This window comes from Cebus imitator, unplaced genomic scaffold, assembly GCF_001604975.1.
Source record: "Cebus imitator isolate Cc_AM_T3 unplaced genomic scaffold, Cebus_imitator-1.0 Scaffold221, whole genome shotgun sequence".
In the NCBI taxonomy this organism is placed as follows: Eukaryota; Metazoa; Chordata; class Mammalia; order Primates; family Cebidae; genus Cebus; species Cebus imitator.
Window position 1 is genome coordinate 102,366 of NW_016107536.1, and position 20,501 is coordinate 122,866.

A 20,501-nucleotide genomic window follows, 5' to 3' on the forward strand; every position below is an offset into this window, starting at 1 on the left:
GTACAGGGCAGTCACCTTGCGGCTGTGCCCCAGGATTCTGCCTTGCCTGCTGTTGCACTCAAGAGCATCTTTGGGGGACAGCCCCCCCACCCCACCCAAAGGCTCCTCAGTGGGAGGCAGGGACCCAGGCCCCAGAAGAAGAGCAGACAGTGGTGTCCTGTCCCTCGGGCCCCAGCTCTGGCCCGCCCTACTCCATTTGCCTCTACTGTAGGGCAGACTTCCATGTCTCTGTCCCTCCCTGGACCATGTGGCCTGCAGGGTCAGGGCCAACCACACTGGCAGCAGTCACAAAACAATAGACTTTAATGGAAATCATGAAGGAGGGAAATGGGCAGACGGGGAGGGGCTGAGTGACATCGCCCATGCTCCCCCCTCAGCCAAGCCTGGGCAGCCACTGATGCCACCCTCTCCTCACACTCCCCAGATCTTCTGGCAGGAGGGCAGAAGGTCGGGCCGCCTTCTTCAGCATGCCTGCAGCCAGCCCAGTGAGGATTCGGCGGTGGAAGCGGAGCGGGGCAGTAGAGCGGGCTCAGCGAGAGTGAGCAGCAGGAAGAGGTGTTGCTTAAGCCAGAGTGATTACCGAGGTACCCCAAGGAAGGGCTGTTTGTCTCCTGGGTTGGGGGAGTGGGCTTTGGAGGAAGTCAATCACCTCCAATGTGGGCCTGGTACCATGGAGAGGGGCACAGGGCAGGGGAGGTGCTAGCCTGAGAAGGACAGGTGTGAGCTTGGTGGCACTGTGGTTGTTGGCTTGAGGGGGAGGGGAACAGGGTACCTAGCTTGTGCCCAGAGTGGTGCTTGTGGGGTTGTCCAGAAATCCCCAAGTCCCCTAGTGTCATTCCCTGCTAAAGTTGTGCCTGGGCTGACCACTTGGTCTACCTGTCCCCATCCCTACCCCAGACACCCAGCATCCCTCTATTTGGCCTCCTGTAATGTCCCCACAGCCACCTTCACTGCTTGGAACACAGCCCAATCCATCTAGGAAAAAGAGAGAGGACAAAGAATTTTCAGTGACATTCCTGGGTCCGCCGCTATCTCCCACCCCTCTTAAAAGGAATACTCTGGCTGGGTGGGTGGCTTATGCCTGTAATCCCAGCACTTTGGGAGGCCGAGGTGGGTGGATCATTTGAGGTCAGGAGTTCGAGACCGGTCTGGCCAACATGGTGAAACCCCACCTCTACTAAAAATACACAAAAAAAAATTAGCCGGGCTTGGTGGCGGGCGCCGGTAATCCCAGCTACTCAGGAGGCTAAGGCAGGAGAATCACTTGAACCAGGGAATTGGAGGTTGCAGTGAGCCAAGATCATGCCATTGCACTCCAGCCTGGCTGACAGAGCAAGACGCTGTCTCAAAAAAAACAAAGTAAGCAAAAGGAATACTCTTCCCCTGCACAGGGTGGCTGCCTGTTTGGCACAGGGTGGGATCTGCTATGTCCACTGCAGCTGTGGCACGGGGAGATGGGGGCTTGGGCAGCACACCCCGCCTGCTGGCCCACATCGCACTTACCTGGGCATAAAGCAGGCGGCAGTCAGGGGGAAGGCTGGGTCCCTGGTGGCAGAGCTGTGCGGAGAGGGCGGAGGTCTCAGGGGAGAGGAAGTGCTGAGTGACGCTGACCGTGCTCACCAGGCCCTGCACCTGTGTCAGGGGTGGGAAATGAACAGGGCGGTCAGCGAGGCTCAAGGTCACGCATCCTCTCCCTGTCCCCCTGGTCCCTGAGTTTCGCTTCCTCTAATGACACCCCACCCCCATGCCTGGCTCTCGAGAGCAGATTCTTGGAAGCACCACTGGACACCTCAAAGGCTGTGGCCAAAACCAGGCCTAAGGGCTGCCAGAGAGACCCCAGAGGCTCCCCGTGAGTCTCCTGGCATCAGCATGCCCAGGAGCCCAGGATTGGACTGTGGCGCAGTCCCAGTTGGGCTTGGTGACTTCAGATCCTCTTGGCGCCCCCATTTCCTCTCCCCGACAGCAGCATGCAGCTCCCTGCCCTGCCCGGCTCTGGGGTGTTGAGGGAATGTGGATGCCTGCAGCATTGTTCATTGCTTGGGTTGCTCCTGCCATCCTGATCTCCCCACAGAGCCCCTGCCTGCCGGGAAGCACCTGGTGGGGAGCCCCTGCAGGCACCAGCACGGCCTCTCCAGGGGCCTGGAGCAGGGTCCAGCAGCTCACGCCCCACTCCTCCCGCAGGCGCCGCCGCAGCCCTGCGTCCAGGTAGCAGCTGCCCGGGGCGCCAGGCTCCAGGGCGCCTGCCCCAGCCGAGCACACCTCAAAGAAGAGAAGGGGAGATGAGTGAGATGGGGCAGGAAGGGCAGGGCTGCAGGAGGATGGGACACAGACTTCCCAGAGGCCAGGGGTGGAGAGAAGAGCTGAAGGGTCAAGTCTTGAAGGACAGGCAGGGAGGGCATGGCTGGGTTGCTTGGGACTGGGGCAGCTCAGGTTGGCAGAACACACATTTGGCTGGAAGGAGCTTAGAAGGAAGGAATTCAAGGTCCTACAGGTGGCCAGACTGAATCCCTGCATATCTGGGTCTGGAGGCCTTGAGTAACCTCTGTGACCTCGGCCACTCTGCTCCCTGTCTTAATGCTCCCCCTTTCTGCAAAACCCAGGAAGACGTCCTGCATAATCTCAGTTCATAAACTGTCTGTACCAGGACTTCCTAACCTGAAGTCTTTGGAATGGCCAGAACTGTGCTCAGTGGCAGGTGAGGAGGGAGCTGTATGTCCCTCGGGGGACAACCCAAAGCATTCATCAGAGGTTCCCTAAAATCCCTGATACAGAAAAAGGGAGGACTGCTGGGAGGCTCTGGTCCTAGAGGGTGAACAGGCTTTCGGACCAGGCTGAGGCCTCTGCAGCAGCCACAGCTACGGGGGCCTCACAAGCCCAACCAGATCAGGGAGCTCTTAGGGCAGGCAGGGACTTGCAAAACCAGCATCATGCTTGAACCAGCCACCAGCCCAATCCACCCGTAGCAAGGACCTCAGCCACTGCCCCTGGGCTTAGGGCTGCAAGATGGGGCTGTGGGGGAAGGGAAGGCTGGTGAAGCAGTTTGGACTGCAGGGGAGTCCTGGCCAGGTGCCAAGATTCCCTTGCTCTTGGAGATGCAGGTCCACCCTGGCACAGAACAGTGTTTCCCAGGCCACCCAGGGAGAATGTGCCCCTCAGCCCTCTCCATGAGTCACTGGGTTGGGCCACGGGGACTGCCCATGGCCAGCCCCACCCAGTCTGGACGAGGCCATCTGTGTGTGGAGGTGTGCCTGAGTGCTGCCCTCTGCATGTCGCAGCATCTGTGTGTGCATCTGCACATGTGTGCCTGTGCATGGGAGGGGGGCACACCACGCTGGCCTCTGCACGTCTCCGTGTGTGTGCCTTGGCGAGGGGTGACATTTGGTGGAAGTCTTTTCCCCAGGATAATGAGGGCCCAGCTGGACTTGGAAACCACGGAGCTGCCCTCACCTTACCCCTGGCCTCTCTCCTCCCCTGCACCTCAAGCTTCTTGCCTCCTGCCCACCCCATCACCTTCCCCTTCCCCCACTCCTCACCTGGCCCCTCTCTCCCTCCACCTCCCTCAGCTCCCTTCCTTGCTAGCCCCCTCTGGGAGCACCTCCTCCAGGCAGTCTTCCCTAACAAGGTGCAGATACCAAAAGGAGGGCAGCAGGATAGAGTCTCAGAAGTGGCGGAGCTGCCTGCCCCCAGGAAAAGCATAGAGTAGTGACCTGAGCCCATGACAGACAGAAGCTCAGATACCAGCCCTACCACTGAGCCTCTGCATTCTCATCTGCAAATGGGAAGGGAGCAGTGCCGCCTCATGGGGCGGTGGAGGCTGGGATGGTAACAGATACTAAGGCCCTAGCACCGCGTCCAGCCTCAGGCAGCTGGTGCTCTCATTTCAAAACCTTCAGGTCCAGGCTCTCCTGCTGCAGCCGCCTGCCCCTTCTCTGGCTCAGAGAAGGGGCAAGGGGCTCTCCGGGTCCCCTCTGCCTTCTCTGCACCTGTCTGTGCAGCTCACCTGAGGACATGAGGTGGATGAGCACACAGGGACCAAACACTAGGGTGGGCTCCCAGCCAGACAGGACTAGACAAGCTTCTGGGGCTGGGTGGGGCGGGGCTAAGGGGAGGGCTCCCAGCTGCCTCCTCACCATCTGGAGAAAGCGGCGGATACGCTGGGCGTCCTGTGCCCGGAACACGTGCCACACAGTGCTGATCTGGCTGCCTGGAGACCAGAGCCCCTCCCCGTCCAGGCCTGAAAGGAAGTCTGAAGAGGAAAGTGCGATCAGGCAGGCCCAGGGCCCGCACTTGCAGACACTCGCCTCTGTAGCTTGTCCCCGCTCCCGCCTCTGCCCGAGGACCTACCTTTCTGTGCCTGGTGCCAGGCAGGCACTGGTGCCTCAGCGTGCACCAGGACACTGACCAGGTCGGCCACCTCCACGCAGAGATTCTTGGTCCCCAGGTGTCCCCGGTGTGGGTTCACACCTGTATGGCAATAGAGTAAGAACAGTTAGAAATGGAATCAGAGGCCGGGCGCAGTGGCTCACGCCTGTAATCCCAGCACTTTGGGAAGCCAAGGTGGGTGGATCATTTGAGGTCAGGAGTTTGAGACCAGTCTGGCCAACATGGTGAAACCCCGCCTCTACTAAAAATACAAAAAAAATTAGCTGGTGTGGTGGCACATGCCTGCAATCCTAGCTACTCAGGAGGCTGAGGCAGGAGAATTGCTTGAACCTAGGAGGCAGAGGTTGCAGTGAGCTGAAATCATACCACTGCACTCCAGCCTGGGTGACAGAGTGAGACTTTGTTTCAGAAAAAAAAAAAAAAAATGGAATCAGAGAAGCGCTTCAGGCCCCAGGGCCTTGGCCCAGATGCTTGTGTGCCCCAAGATGACAGGCATGCGAGTAGGGACTGGGCAGGTAGAGGGCCACTCACCATAGGCTGCCCAGAGCTGGGGCTCCAGTGGACACAGGGCATGGCCCGGTGGGAGGTAGGAAGCCAGGTTGAGTTTCCCATGGTGGGCGCAGTACTCTGGGAGTGGCAGGCTGACAGCTAGGTTCTCCACTCTGTAGGGGGAGGGGATCATGCCCAGCAGGCCCAGCCTGGGCTCCAGAGACCCTATCAAAGCCACCCCCCACTGCTGGGGTAACTCCCAGAGGGCAAATGTGAGAGCACTGAGGGCCATGGGGTGGAGGTGGGGGCAGAGGAGGAGGGGAGGGCAGAATGAGGCAGGGCTTGTGGTGGCTGGGGAGGTAGGTCTGGCCCTTGGTGACAGACACACCTGCTGGTATCCTCATCCCCCAGAGCTCGGTGCAGCAGGAGGACAGAGCCCTCATCTGACTTTGAGCGAACTAGAGGAAGAGACAGAATGGCCATTGGCCCAGGGAGGGGCCTCCTCAGCCTGAAGCCCCTGCCCCGGTGGCAGCAACACCTGCTTCCACCCCCTCAGCATCCTCTGGGTCTCCTCTGCCACCCAGTCCCTAGGGCTTGGGCTCCCAGCTGTGTCTCCCCTGTGTTGGGGTCACTTACGCTCAGGCCAGGAGAAGCCCTCCCAGAATGTGCTGCTGCCCAGGCTGGTGGGCTGGGGAGGCCCAATGGGGCTCAGCGCCTGCACCTGGCCTCCAAGCGCCCCAAGGGCCTCTGTGCCCCACAGGTTGCTCTGCAGTGTCCTCTGGATCCCTGACACCAACACAGGCTGTGAGGGGGAGAGAGAGGAAGGAGGCCATGAGAATGGACAGGGTGCCCGCCGGGGCCGAGCGAGAGCGTGTCGTAAGGGCAATAGGACAGCAGAGGGACAGCCCTCCTGCTCCCTCGGAGCCGCTGGGTCTTTCTGGGTCTAGGGACCAAGGCCCTGAGGGGCAGATGGGTGGCCAGGGCTGGAGGGGAGGGGTGGGGTGGTCGTCTCACCTGGCCCTGCCTCCAGTGCTCCTGAAAGAGGTGGAAGCCTCCCCGAGGCCGGGGCTCCTGCAGCCATAGCAAAGCCCCTGGGAGAGGCAGCCGGGGCCGCACTGGAGACAGCGGCAGGCCCAGACCCTTGCGCAGGCCCGGGCCAGCTCGAAGCCCCGGCCCCAGGGCCTTCTCCTGGATCTTCCGTTCCACCACCTGCGCGATAATGCTGTCCAGGATGTTGGTGATGCGGTCGTCCTGCAGTAGGGACACAGGAAGGGGCACAGGGGCTCAGGACCCGCCCAGCCCCACAGAGAGGGCAGCCTAGCCTCTAGTATCCTGGCTCCCAGCCTCCCTCCCTGCCCTCACTCACACTGGGCAGAGCCGGAGTGACAGGGGCAAAGGCCATGTGTATCCGCTCATGGCCCAAGCAGAGTTTGACTGCGGTAGAGGCCAGGAGTTCGCAGAGAGAAGGACAAGGCAGGGGCCCTCGGCCGGCACGGTCCTCTCCTGGGGTCTCAGTGGAATCTGGGGTTTCTGTCCGGGAGGAAGATGGTCAGGGGCTTCGCGTTTGGTCCCTCCCCTTCCCCGTGAGGCCCCCTTGCCCATGCTGCTCTTTCCTCACTTCTTGGCTGAGTCCAGTCTCCCCCACCAGGACCCTCCACCTCAGCTCTGCTCTGGGTCTCCCCGGCTGCTACCCTTCCTGTAGGCAGCTCCAGAACCTCTAAAAGGAGAGGTTCAGAGGGGGTCTGGCCAGAGAAGGTGTTTGGAGGCATGTCTGGAAGGGAGTGGTGGAGATTATTGGGGGGGGTTGCTAAAGCTCCTGGAGACTTATGCCTGTCACCTCCTCCTTCAAACTCTGGCCCAGCCTCCCTCCTGCACAGGCCAAGGGACCAGAGGAGCCGCTCACCCTCTTTGATGCTCTTGGTCCTGTGGGTGTCCCCATTGCTGGAAGGTTGTGGAATTGGGGGCGTTTTCTGTGTCGATTCCTTCTGTTAAACCCATCCACCCACCCCCATCCAACCAGAGATTTAAAAATGGCAGACACAATTCAACACAACCCACAAGAATGAACAGTGAAGTCTTGTCGGTCCTAAAATCACGTTTAGAGGGGCAAAATGTTATAGGATATAATGTCAGGTGGAAAAACACTGCTCGTTGGTGTCCACCTGTGGTAGGGTCTACAGACTACTAAAACAGACAGATGGCTGCAAAGAAATACATCAAAACTAACAGTGGTATTAAGGCCATCGTCATTTTCTTCCTTATACTTGTCTGCGTTTTCCAAAATTTCCACAGTGGGTATATAACGGTGTCTGGCACCCAAAATGCATTCAATGAACTTTTTTTTTTTTTTTTNCATTTTCCAATATCATTTTCCAAGATATTCCTCTTATTCCAGTTTCCAATAAGATATTCCTCATTCCTTTTTTTTTTTTTTTCCTTTTTTTTTTTGAGATGGAGTCTTGCTTTGTCACCTAGGCTGGAGTGCAGTGGTGCAATCTCTGCTCACTGCAACCTCTGCCTCCTGGTTTTAAGTAATTCTGCTCTCCCTGCCAAGTAGCTGGGACTACAGGCATGCACTGCCATGCTCAGCTAATTTTTTTGTTTTTGTGTTTTTAGTAGAGACTGGGTTTCATGATATTCGCCAGGATGGTCTCGGTCTCCTGACCTCATGATCTGCCCGCGTCAGCCTCCCAAAGTGCTGGGATTGCAGGCATGAGCCACCGTGCCTGGCCATGAATGACTTTTATAATAACAGGAATTTCATAAAAGCTTTGCAAAATGCACACTGAGCGCCTGCTAGGTATTAGGTACTGGGGATACTGAGAAGGCGGGCCAATGCTCCACCCGAAGGAACCCATGGCCTGGGGACATGGTCACACCAACAAGCTCCTCCAGCGTGATGTGGCAGGCACTGAACTAGACTCTGCACAGAGTAGGGCAGAACTCCAGGAAGGCAGGAGGTGAGGACTTTCAGGGCATGGGGGTGGGAGGGCCTGCGCTGGAGAGCCTGCATGGCTCCTGATCCCCAGGGGAAGGTGGGAATTAGCCTGATTCCACAGGCTTCTCTCTCGATTTCCATCCCCACCAAAAAAAGGACGGAGGGCAAACCCCTGCAAAGGTCAGTCATTTGCAGGCACGATACCCAACCGGTGGTGTGCCCTGGGTCTTACCTGCTGGCCTGCATTCCCGGGGGCCCATACCCGGGCATCAGCTTGGCAGGGGCAGTGCCCCCGGATATCAAACTTGACCCAGACCTGGTGCATTGCAGTGCTCAGCTCTGCCAAAGCTGGGGGTGGGGGTGGGCAGGAGAGGGAGGTTGGTGGTGAGTGTAGACCAACAGGCAGCCCGGGCAGCTTGGCTTTGCCAAGCAGAAGGGCATGGCACTGGGGGGGAAGGGACAATCAGACAGGAAGCTGGTTTCCCTCAGGACCCAACCTCTGCACACCCCACCCCTCCAAGACAGCTCACCCTGGCTGGAGACAAACTGGGTCAGCGTCAGGGAACAGGCAGCGTGCCCAGCCTCCTGCGTGCACTCCTCCGTGGACTGCTCCCGAGAGCCTGTGGGCAGGAAGGGAAAAGCTGTAGGTTCAGAAATCAAGGTAATCACAGGTTAAGGTCAGAGAAGGTCAGGACATGAGATCTAAATCCGGGGACTCAATAATCCATAAAACTTGTGCTTTCTGGAAACCTGGGTCACATAGAGACATCACATTCTTGGCTCGTAGAAGGCACAGCCTTTAATGTGCCGAGATGCTTTGCAAGTCCCCAGGCTAACCATGTGGAAGACAATGTTCTAAAGCTCATCTGACCCTGCAGCTCTTTTTGGTCATGCCTTCCGGAACACGGGGAAATTCCAAGCTCTCCCATGGCCAGCTTGAGCCAAGGGAGAGAAAGCTGAGAACCATGAAAAAAAACAGGGCAAAACCGGAAGACCTGAGTCTGCATCCTGGTTACAACACTTGACTAACTGTGTGACCCTGGACAAGTCACTTATCCTCTGAGTTTTTCTTATCTGGAAAATTAAGGCAATAATAACCACTTCACGGTGTTACAGCAGGTTTTAAAGGATGCCAGCTGAGCAGAGTGGGAAATGCAGAGAGGGCACTCGCCTTTGTTTAAGGGTGGTCAAGGACGCAGGCATGCTCCTCTGATCTGCAGAGAGGGGACTTCTGTTCTAAGGGCATTGAGCCACGGTGGCTGAGACTGCGGCTGGGCAGTGGGTCAGGGGCTTTTTAGGGTGAGGCAGCCAATGAATGACCACAGCCTTGGGGCAGTCCACTGAGGGCTCCCTCCAGCCCTCCCACCCCCGGCCCCCTCCTGCCCCTAGCCCCCTCCTACCTGCTTTCTCCCTGGTCCGCCCAGCACCTGCCACACGACCACAGGCCACACACAGCCGGTGGCTGCAGCGGGGACATCGCCAGTGGGTGTTGAAGAGTCCATGGTGGCAACGGCTGCAGCAGCGTGGAATGCCCGGATTGTCCTCTGTCACGGCTGGCCCCTGGCCTGCTGACCACAGAGGGAACAGGGTCAGAGGGTGAAGGCAACGGGCCCCATTGAAAGGCTTCACATGAGAAGGATCCAGGCAGGGGCAGGAGAACAGGGAGTAGCTTCCATGGAACCCCCCTGCGTCCGCCCGCCAGAGAATGGAGGCAGGCTCCTTGACAGCTAACCCCTGCTTACTCCGCAGCCCCTCAAGAGCCTCCCCGAAGAAGCCATCCTCTCCAGCAAGCACTTCTAGGGACAGTGGAAGCCCTGGCTCCACCATTCCTGCCCCACACCCAGCCCTGCCCCAGGGACTTCCCCAGTGGCCCTGAATTACTAATCCACACCACTTCTAGCACATTCTTTCCTCCACCTCCTTCCCTCCAATCCCTACATGCTGCCAGAAATGGTAACTATGCTCGGGTGACACTTCCTCCAGGGACTTTGTTGTTGTTTTGAGACAGTGTCTCACTCTGTCACCTAGGCTGGAGTGCAGTGGTGTGATGCCAGCTCGCTGCAGCCTCCATCTCCCGGTTTCAAGTGATCCTCCCACCTCGGTCTCCCGAAGTGCTGGGATTACAGGTGTGAGCCACCGCACCCAGCCAGGAGTGGGGTTTTTTGAGAGCCAGGTATCAGACTCAGCCCTTGTTGATAGGTGGAAAACGTGCCATGGAGTACAATTCAACAAACGCCTTGCCTTGGGGCGAAGGGGACTCAGAGGTGGTCAGGACGTGGCCCTGCCTTGTAGTGCTCAAATTCCGGGTAGGGAGATGGACCCATAAATACGGCAGTGACCATGGCACCACGAGGTGGGTGCTGGAGATGGAAAATGCCAGGGAAGGGTGAAGATGGGAATGCGGGGGAGCTTCCCAGGAGGGCCCCAGAGGATGAGTAAGTTTTCATTCAGCAGGTAGGCAGGGAGGAGCAGGGCATTCCAGATGAAGGAAAGCCAGTGCCAAGGCCCAAGGGGATGACAAGCCCCAGGGAGCCGGGAAGGGAAAGGTGGGTGGCGTGTGTGCCGGGAACCCAGGCTGGGAGTGGCAGGAGCCAGCAGGGAGCCGGCTGAAGACACGCCAAGGAGCCTGCCCTGTCTGGGGCTAGAGGGAGCCCTGAGGGTCTCCACCGAACACTGACCGGCAGCCCAGGGCTGTGTGCTTACTAGGAACTCTCTCTGCTGGGAAGGGCAACCCCAGTGAGCGCCTGGAGCCAGAGGAACCTTAGGCCAGGTCCTGCCAGCCCTCCAGGCCCAGGAGCTTTACCTGACCCCAGGAGCCCTCAGGAGCTACCCCACCTCCCAGTGCCTTGCAGATACTTGGCACTCGCTCTTGTTTTCCCAAAAACTTCCAGAGAACTGGGCCGTACCCAGTTTGTCACCTTCCTGATGTCCCCACCCAGGCCAGGAGCTTTTCTGAGGTTGCCTGAGGTCTAGGAGCCGGCAGTGTGGGTGGGGCCAGGGGAGGGATGCCTGGGGCTCCCCACACAGTGCAGACCCCAGGCAGACCCAGGAGGTCCTGCTCACCTTCACGCTGGGCCCAGGCAAGAGCCTCCCGCTCCCTCCGCAGCAGGCGGCACAGTCGGTCTCCCAAGCCACTGAGCAGGTGCTTGGCGAGGCCCATGCTGAGCCGGCCATTAGGGCTGGACCCTGGGTCTTCCTCAGAGCTGGAGCTGGCGGCTGTGTCTTCCTCTGGCTGCGGCTCCCCTCCCAGAGGCGATCTGGACAGAGGGGAGGAGAAGGTGAGGAGGGAGGCCTGGACAGAGGGCGCTGGGGTCATCCAGGGTCAAAGGCTCACCTCCGCACTTGCTGAGGGTGGTAGGCACGCCCTCCTCCCTCTCCAGATGCCTGGGCACAACCTTGGCATGGAGCCAGTTTTGCAGAGCGGGCCAGGCATGCTATGTCCTGAAACCCTGGGTCCTGGAGACTGGCCTGGCCGTCGTGGGGTCCTGAGGGGACAATGTGGGAGGTGAGGAGTCAGGGTTTCCTGGGCTGCTGGATCCCCATCCCCCGCCTTAGCGCCCTGCCTGTTCACACACAGAGCCAGCCCAGCTCCTCGCCCCAGGTCTCTGAAGCCTAATTCAGAACCAGCAGGAGTGGACCAGGCAGCTAGAAGGCTCGAACACCAGGCTGAGCAGGGAGTCTGAGGATGCCCTGGCACCGGGCTGGCTGCTGAGGAAAGAGGTTGTCTGGCGTGTTGCACCCAAGGCTTTGGGCAGCTGGGACGATCGTCCTGACACAAGCACAGGATCTAGCCAGTGTAGACTTTGGATAGCTCCACTGTGGGTTTGGTGATGCCACTGACCACTGGCTGCGTGACAGGAGGAGACAATCCCAGCGTGGACGGAGAGTTTTCACACAGGCCACAGGTGCAGTAACCCAAGAAGGCGAAGGGGCCAACAACTTCCTAGCCAGGACAGAGGCTGGGGAGGGCACAGCAGGCCCATGCCAGGTGCAAGGGCATTTGGGCAAGGCCATGGAGAGTCCTGATCCACACCCAGCCGTCCAGGAAGCTGAAAAACTGAAGTGCTCCTGAAGAACTGAGGCTGGGCCAGCAGTGCCAGGGCCCTCCGTGGGGGGCGCAGTGTGGCAGATGACTCCAGGGTGCACCCAGAGCCCTATAACACTGGCAGAGTCCAAACTGAGTCTCCAGCTCCATCTGGCCAAGAGAGCAGCCGTTCCTGGCCAGGACAAGGGATCCTTCAGGACAGGCCATCCCCAAACAGGGATTTGTGGTGTAAGCAGTCATTGCAGTGAACATTTCTTGAGTGTTCACCGGGTGCCAGGAATTCTTCTAAGCTCTTGCCGTGAATTATTCTAGCATTTAACTTTTGCAGCAGTCTTCCTGGGGCAGGTGCCATCTTCAGCCCCACTTTATAGATGAAGTAACTAAGGCCCAGAGAGATGAAGCAACTCACCCAAGGTCACACAGCTACCAATCAGCAAGCAAAGTCAGAGACGAGGCGCTCTGGCTCCAGAGCCATGCTCCTACCCATGTCATTATACTGTCACCAACACACCAGGGCTTGGGAGGAAACGGCGATAGAAGCCACTTGCTAGAAGGCTCTGGGCTGGAGATGCTGAGGAAGGCCTAGCAAGCCATCGTGATCCAAGCTGTGGTCCACTCATAAAGCCTACGGACCCCCCAACATGCGAAGCCCCAGCCCCAGCTGTGCCCTCCCATGCAGGGCCTGCAGCCCCTCCAGGCCCCCTTACCTCTCTGGTCATCTTGCTGTCCCGAGTCTGCCTTGTTCCCTACTGATGTGTCCCGCACCTCCTGCCAACCCACGGCCCCCTGTCCTGCAGTGCCTGGGAAAGGGTCCGGTGGCCGCTTGGGGGCTGGGCTGCCCACTGCTCCCAGGACTTCCGGGCTGCCTGCCCTCTTGAGGGCCTGGAGCCGAGCAGCCGGCTTCTCCTCAACCTCAGGGCAGCCGCGTGGACATTCAAACTGCTCTGAGTGCCGCGTGAGCCATGTCTTCTTCAGCTTGGTGTGGTGGCTTGGGGGGCAGGCCCTGGGGCCAGAGGCCTTGTTCACTTCCTCGCTGGGTTCGCTGGCTCCACTGGCACCCCCCTCCAGGCCCTCCTGGCACTTCCCACAAGGGCCAAGACCCCCATCTTTAGTGGGCAGGTAGGATGAGCAGCAGCCCCCCTGGGCAACAGGCGGCTCGGGAGAGGGACACCTTGGTGTGGCTGGTGGCCCCAGGTGATACCCAAGGCTCCCACCACCTGGCCCAGCCCAGACATTGCCAAGAGTATGAACGAGGCCTGGGGCACAAGTGGGCCAGGGGGTCCGGGGCACAATGTCTGGCTGCCCCAGGAAGAGTGGGCAAAGATTCTGCTGCTGGCCAGCCCCCGTCTCTCCATCCCTCGGGTGCAGTGAAGGGCGTTCGGTCTCCCCGGCTCTCTGCAGGTGCCCACCAGGGGTTAAGCCCAACACCCCAGGTTCCACAGCTGCCAAGGGCTCCTTTGCCAACCTGAGAATGCTTGGATCCTTGTGGTAAAAACCCTAAAGGGAGGAGAAAGGGTTACGCTCGGGCTGACTTGGGAACCTGGTGCCTAAAAGGATGGGCAGAACTGACAAGCAAGGATGGTGACAATACTGAAGGTCTCACATTCTGATTAGTGGATGGCACTGCTCTAGGTCTCCGGAGCGCCCCTGCCGCTGTCCTGGCAACCCCACATCCTCCCCCAGAATTTCTGATGCTTCCCCGAAATCCAGCACTAAAGGGTGAACGCCGGACACAGCCAAATGGCATCCCGGGTCTGTTCAGGCCATTTGGTGTCCTGTGCCATACTGCGTTTTAAGTGTTTTAAAATCTCATCCCTGGGAGTGGGAGTAATCTATGGGAGAGGTGCCCTAGACACGGGCCATTGGCTTCCCTGCACATCCCATGCTCAGATAGAGTGGCCTTGCCAGTCCGCCCATCTCCTCCCAGGAGAAGCCATACATTCCAAGTCCAGAGTTCCCAGGACCTTATCCTGGGCAGACAATGGGTGAGTCAGCAGTTGCAATGACCTGAGGGGCGGGGAGGCCTAAAGATGCAGCTTCTCAGGGCAGGGCTTGCTGGGGTTGGCTGTGGGGCCTGGGACAGCTCCGGGCTGATGGACCGCTCTACCTTGGTGCTGCGTTCCCTTTTTATCACAGTAGAAGGGCAGCTTGGGGACCACTGAGCTACTTTGCAAGGCCAGAGCCCCAGGTACCCTCTCTGCCCCTGAACTCACCTTGCCACCTAAGCCGAAGGCAGAGGGCACTTTGGGCTGGCCCCCAGAGTATAGCCAGGGGTGCGGGGCCAGGGGCCAGTCACGTGGCTGCTCTGGGGGCAGGCCAGACATTAGGTAGGGTGGCAAGCATGTGGGCACCCAGAAGGGGGCTCGCTCCAGGATCTTGGTCTCCAGAAGGAAAGGGCAGTGCCAGGGCCGGAAGGCCACGGGGTCACTCTTGAGATGGCCACCACTATGCTCAGGCATCAGGGGGCCACAGCGAGGTGGGCACGCTGGCCCGCAGAATGGCAGTGGATGGGCAAGCATGGCCTCCTTCCAGCGTAGTCCCTCTTTGCTGCCCAGCCAGCTGGCCTTCCTCTCCCCATTCTGGGTGCCCTCACCCTCCACAAGTTGGAGATTGTCCTTGGTGCCCTGCGGGAAGCCAGGGGTAAGCCAGGAGTCTGGGGTGCTCAGGACGCCCCTCCAAAAGGGAGAAGGCTCTCCCAGACACAGCGGCCCACGGTGCAGGCCATCTTGAGGTGGGGTGCCTGGCTCCTGTCTCACGATGCTGTTCTCTGGGGCCGTCTTCTCCCAGGTTGGGGTGCCCTTCAGGAAGCTGGGCGTACTCTCCATCACTCTCCTGCCCTCATGGGGCTCTCCCAGAGGAGGGGTCCCTGGAGCATAACCATCAAAGCATGAGCTTCTAGGGCACATGCCCCAAGCACCTTACGGCCTGCCACAGAGTGGGCACCACCCTGGCAGAACGAAGGCAGCTCAAACCAGTAAGACAAGTGCCAACCCACACTGGGCACCATGCTGCCTCTTCACATGCAGCCCGACTCATCTTGCTCCTTCAGTGTGGGGATTACCTCTTCCCCAAATGCCACCTGGGCCAGCGCCCCTCAGGCAGAGGCTGCCATTGCTAGTCGGACACCTCCTGGCTTCGCGGGGCTCTAAACCTGCTGGAGCCACAAGGGAGGACAGAAAGGGAAGGCACTGAACTTGGAAAAAGGCTGGATCCTGGCCTTGACTGTCCTGTGCTGTATGGCCTTGGACAAGTCATGTCATTCCTCTGGGCCTCAGTGTGCCCTTGAGACTCGGGTCACATCTCAGAGGATTCTCCCCAACCTGCAATCCGTGGTTTTGGGGGTGCTACTAGCCCGACCCTAGCCCAGAGCCCCAGCCAGGCTTGTAGCCATGGGAAGTGCGGGCCTGGCAGGCTGGAGTCATGGAGAGGGCTACCTGCCAGGGCTGCTGGCTGTGTCTCTCCCTACACCTGGGCGGCCCTGAGTCAGCCTCTTCCCAGAGCAATCGTCTTCTCAAGCAGAGTCCCAGGACAACTGCTGGGGCTAGGATCTCCACCCTGGCCCCCAGCGGGCAGAGCGCGCTAGCACAGGGGAGGGGGATTAAGAAGCCTCAGCTGGATGGGTCAAGCTGCCCTATCCCAGCCAGCAGTGCCAGGGCAGTCGCCACCGCCGCCGGAAACTTCAGCCTGGCGCGGAGTGGGGAGGGAAAGAGGCGGGGAAAGCGGGCTGGGCCCCAGAGAGAGGCAAGGGAGGGAAAATTGAACGTGCGTGCAAGGGACCAGGATGACAGGTGGCACTAGAGCGGCAGCGCTCTCTTGGCGCGGTCTCCTCCGCCAGCCCGAGGAAGCCCCAGGCGGGAGGTGACGGCGCAGTGGCAGAGGGCGCCCAGGTTTTCTGGAGCCACTGCTCCACCATGGTCTGGCCCCGTCGGGCATCCTAACTTTCAGGTGTCAGAATGGGTGGCCCAAACCAGAGGGGTTTGGGGAGCTCAATCCCTGCGGGCACCACAGCCTCAGCTCAGAAATCCCCCGCCACAAGTGTCCCCAGACTGCGCGCTTCTGGCGCTTACCTGGGCTTCACCGGCCGGTCGCGGCCCGGGCGGTGGCGGTCGTCGTGGCCGGCACCGGGCGCCTGCTCCCCATGGGCCGTCTCCAGGGCCTCCCGGCCGGCGAGCAAGAACGCGTTCTCCCGCTCGGTCTGCTCAGCGCGCTCGCGCTCCCCTTCCCCCGGGGCGGCGGGGGCGCTCTAGGGCCGCAGGTTGGAGGGGTCGGACTCCGGGATCTGCAGGATGCGGCACACGGCGCGGATCGGCCGCACCAGCTTCTGGGCCGAGGCCGTGGGTTGCGCCATGGGACGCCGAGACTCCGTGCTGCGCCGCGGGGAGGGCCGGGCCGGGGCTAGGGAGCGGGTGCCCCCGGAGGCAGAGAAGGCGCCGGGCCGGGGGGAACACGCGCCCCGGGTCGGAGATGGCCGAGTGGGGGGAAAGGCCGAGGGGCCGGGGGAAGGGGTCGTGCCTGAATGGGGGCCGATCCCAAGACCCAGGAGAGAGGCACCGGCGAGGGCGCAGCACCGCGCAGCGCGGCTAATGGAGGTAGAGCGCGGCGGAGAGCGCAGCAGGACCTCTGATCGCCATCGCCAGACTCGCAACTGAGAGTGGGGAAGCTGCTCCGCCGGTTTCCTCCTCCAGCACCCTGAGGGAAACAGGAGCCCGTGATTCGGCGGCCGCGCCTGGGCCTGCCCCCTCCCGGGCCCCGGGGGCTTCCGCCAACGCCCCGGCGATGCCACCGGCTGCGCACGGGGAGAATGAGCCCTTTGTTCCCCCTCCCCCCCGCGGCACCCGGGCGCCTGCCGAGAGAGGCTCCCCCGGGGCAGCGTGCCAGCTTCCCAGCTGCCCCACCCTCCCGTGGGCCCGGCCCCGGAGCCTGGCAGGCGGGCGGCACCCCCACTATAGGTGCCAAGCCCGGGAAACTGGAGCAAAGGGCGGGAGGGGCCGGACCAGGCCACTGTGGGGCGGGGTGCCCCCCAGGGTGCTAGGGTGGGGCGGCTGGGAGGGGGCAGCGCCAGAGCTGGCAGGGGCAGTCGGGTTCTCACGGGTCAGTGATGGGCGCTCTGGCCCACGCCAGCCGGATTGTGCCTGCCGGGCCACTGGCTCCTGGTCCTCTCCAGCTCTGGCACACGGCACGCCCCACTGGCCTGTGTCTGCACTGCCTCATCCTCACCTGGCCAAGCTGCTCTTTGCCATCTTCCACCCCAAACTCTTCCCAAATCCCTTCCAGAGTTCAAGGGCACAAAGGGTTGTGGCCTAGGACCTCTGGGAGGGCCTGGGCTTGGGTATGTCCCTGGTCTAAGGGCCTTGATTTCGCCAAATGTCTGGAGAGGTCATGGGCGGGGATGAGCTCCGACACTGGCCCCAGACCCCGGGCTCTGAGGGTCTGCCCCATCCCCAGGGTTCCTGGTGCTTTCAGGCCCTGCGCTGGAGAGGCGCCCATGGGAGTGGCTCCCAGGAGAGCGCAGAGAGGAGGAGAGGAAATGGAAAAGCAGGGCACCCTCCACCCGAGGAAGCATCCCGGCTCCTCTGCGGGGGTGGTTCCAGCGCAGACACAAACAGACAGATTCAAACACACACAGACAGATTCAGACTCACACAGAAACCCACACGCCCAACGGGTGCTTCCCTTCCCCTCAGGCACCCACCTCCCACCCTCAGCTCCCCTGCCTCCCTGCCCCTTCGGAAGCCTTCCTCGGCCTGCCTGGGACCGAAGCTGTACCCCCTCTTTCCCATCCCATGAAAGTGATGGGTTCCGGATGTCTCTAGCTTGGTCCCATGTCACACCACTATCCCTGCAGAGGGGAGCCCTGAAGAGCCAGAAGCCTTCCTCCTAAGGATGAGCAAAGACCTGGAGTCTTCTACCAATTGAGGAGGAGTGGGGTCATGGGGAGAGGGGGCCTAAAGCAGCTGGCACTGGGCAGGACTAGGGCCATGTTGGCATCGATTCAGCCCACCCCAGGCCTCCCCCAGAGGCCAGTTCTGTGGCAGAGCAGGCTGGTAGGGGTTGTTTACATGACTGAGTTAGTAACACTCCCTTCCTCCCCAGCTCCCCTGGGGGTGGCAGGGACCTGAGTGTGCCAGGGGAGCTGCTTGTAGAGGGTCTAACATGGACTGGAGGCCCCAGGCCCTGAGGCCCGGCCTCACTCCAGCTGGCTCCAGGGGTGAAGGTGAGGGGCTGGGGTGTGCCTGTGGTCCCCCATCTGTGTCCTCTGGCCTCCCTCCTCAGCAGCCGAAGCTTGTGGGAGCGCCAGGGGGAGATTCCTGCGGCTTGGGGCCTGAAAGAGGCCAAGATGGGCGCCTGCGCAGTCCAGAACCCTGAGGGCCTATCGCTGACAACCCCAAAGGGGATGGGGACTATCCCAGGGGAGGGGGACAGATTCCCCCCACCCCCAGTTTTCATGTCTGCTTTGTCAGGCCCCAGTCCCTGGACTAGAGCAGGGCTCTAGAGGACAGACTCCTGAAAAGCCCAGGGGCTCGTAGGGACTTGCAGGGTGGGAGGAAAAACCTCTTCCCCACCCTCAACTGTTCCCCATCCCACTTGGGAACCCATGCCACAGGCCCACGGAGTCCTTGTAGCCGGCTGTTCTGTGCCTGAGGACGGAGCAGAGCGGAGGAGACACACAGAAGACACAAACACAGAAGGAAAGCCACACGGCGCGTGGACACAGTGCCAGACTCGTGGACAAAGGCAAGCTGACCGGCACCCCCAGCCACGCGTGGGCCCAGCCCCAGCCCCACACCGACCCCTGGCGCGCTGACACACACACGCTCGCTGACACACGCTTGTGCTGACGGACACAGCAGCACTCACGAGCCGGTGGCCCTCCTGCCATCCCCAGAGCCCCTTACCTGGGCAAGCACAGTGCCCCCCGGGCAGAGCAGCCCCCGGCCCAGGGGAGGGCAGCAGGCGGGGGCGGGGGAAGGAGCCCCGGAGAGTCAGGCCAAGCTGCCACTAATCCGGGCGGGGAGAGGGGGGGCACCCACGTCAGAGCGGGGACTGCCGGGTGGAGGGCATCTGAGGACATCCCCTCCCACACACGCGGCCGTCTGGGCACCTAGCCCTGCTTCCCCAGCCCCTCCATCCTTCAGACAGCTGAAGCTGGCCTCCCCCCACCCCCCCACCCTGTGGCAATGCCTGGGGGGGGCATGGGGGAGGGGGAATACCAGGCGAATTCTCCTGGGACCCGCAGTGGGGAGGAGGGGAAGGGAAGTGTGGAGATGCGTTTGGAGCCAGGAGGAAGCTCCGCAACAGACGCTGCCCTCCCCTCTCGCCCACCCACCTGCATCCCTGACCTAATTCCTCTTCTCAGTCCAAACCTCCCAGCGTGCCTCCCCCCACCTCCCCTCCCCTCCAGGTTACCCCCACAAGCTACCCACCTGGGGAGGGGAAGCCAGCTCCACTCTGCCCTGGGCTTGGGGCCTTTGTGCCTAGCCGGAAACACCAATTGTGGCCCCCAGGACTTCTCCAGCAGCAGAGAATCATCCTCCTGTCTGAGCATCTGCCCCCTACCCAGCTCCTGAGACCCCCGGTCCCTGATGCTGGGTAGAGGACGAGCCAGAGCCTGAGTGCCACCTCCTTAACCCCCTCAAGGTGGGGGGCAGTGCCAACCAGGATGCCCCAACCCAGCCTGGGTCAGAGCTATGTCAGAACTAGAGGCTAATCAGTGGCAGCTAAAAATACAGCCAGTGTGTGGAGCGCACATGGAATTGGAGGTGGGAAAGGGGACCAGGACACAGAGGTCCCCAGGCCGAGAAGGTCGGGGACGGGGCTGAAGACACAGGGAGGGAAAGGAGCCACCTGGAAGCACCTGGCAGTGGGTGGGGAGGAGAGAGAAGAGAGGAGCAAGCAGGAAGGGCCATCTGCACCCAGAAACCAGTGGGGAGATAGAGGAACCCCTCAAAAGCAGACGAGCTGTATACAGGTGAGGAGTGAGACCAGGGCACAAACCGAGTTGGGTAGGGGCCACACCCAGGGGACGTGTGCAGCTCTAAGGGGGCTGGCTGTGGCAGCTTCGTGTCCCCACCTTTGTGCCCTGATCCTGCTGGGGGCCCACTGGCTGGTGGGAAGGAGAGGGCTGGGGACCCTGGGCAGGCTGGCGTGCAGCTTACTTTTCCTCGAGTGGGTGGAGGGTGAGACAGGAACCCCCTCCAGTGTGCAACCATGCTGGGCAAAGCTGAGGTCTCAGGGGTTCTCAGAGGGGCCAGGGTTGGCTCTCAGGGAAGTCCAGTTGACAACCAGCGCCCTGAGCCTCTGGGTCACATGCATGCTCACTCAGAAATGCCCCAGAACTTAGACTTCTCCCGGCCCCTTCCCCTCTGGCCCCATCATGTGTTGGAATTCATACAACTGCAGTCACTGCTCACCAAACCCATGTTCTACGCTTTGCGGTGGGCCCCAGGCAATCCAGGGCACAAAGGCAGAAATCACAAGGCCATCCCACACCCCCCCCACACGCCTCCCCCACCCAGAACTCGTGCTCATTGTGTGCATTTGTTCTTTCACCAGCAAAAACTCCTCCAGGCCTCATAGGTGTTGGCCCAGTGCTGGGCGCTGGGGGAGCTGGGCTTGTTCATGAATGATTACCAGATGCTCCCAGTC

The 20,501-nt window shown here is 60.8% G+C and overlaps 1 protein-coding gene across 3 annotated transcripts; it reads right to left on the reverse strand.

Moving 5' to 3' along the window:
- Window positions 1–280: 280 nt before the first annotated feature.
- HR (HR lysine demethylase and nuclear receptor corepressor) lies at window positions 281–18,868 on the reverse strand. Of its 3 annotated transcripts, none has more exons than XM_017549663.2 (20): window positions 18,752–18,868; window positions 15,923–16,544; window positions 14,069–14,721; window positions 12,563–13,352; window positions 11,157–11,295; window positions 10,874–11,067; window positions 9,211–9,378; window positions 8,341–8,430; window positions 8,043–8,158; window positions 6,776–6,857; window positions 6,239–6,402; window positions 5,887–6,123; window positions 5,509–5,674; window positions 5,261–5,330; window positions 4,915–5,045; window positions 4,345–4,464; window positions 4,131–4,246; window positions 2,095–2,259; window positions 1,504–1,632; window positions 281–975 (listed from the first exon to the last, which is right to left on the reverse strand). In XM_017549663.2, the coding sequence occupies exons 3-20, from the start codon at window positions 14,678–14,680 to the stop codon at window positions 913–915; spliced, it is 3,552 nt and encodes a 1,183-aa protein (XP_017405152.1). In that variant the 5' UTR covers window positions 14,681–14,721; window positions 15,923–16,544; window positions 18,752–18,868; the 3' UTR covers window positions 281–912. The 3 variants fall into 3 exon arrangements, with proteins under 3 accessions (XP_017405152.1, XP_037602040.1, XP_037602041.1); XM_037746112.1 differs by lacking the exon at window positions 18,752–18,868 and adding an exon at window positions 17,073–17,343; XM_037746113.1 differs by lacking the exons at window positions 2,095–2,259; window positions 18,752–18,868 and having other exon boundaries at window positions 15,923–16,678.
- Between the last annotated feature and the right edge of the window lie 1,633 nt (window positions 18,869–20,501).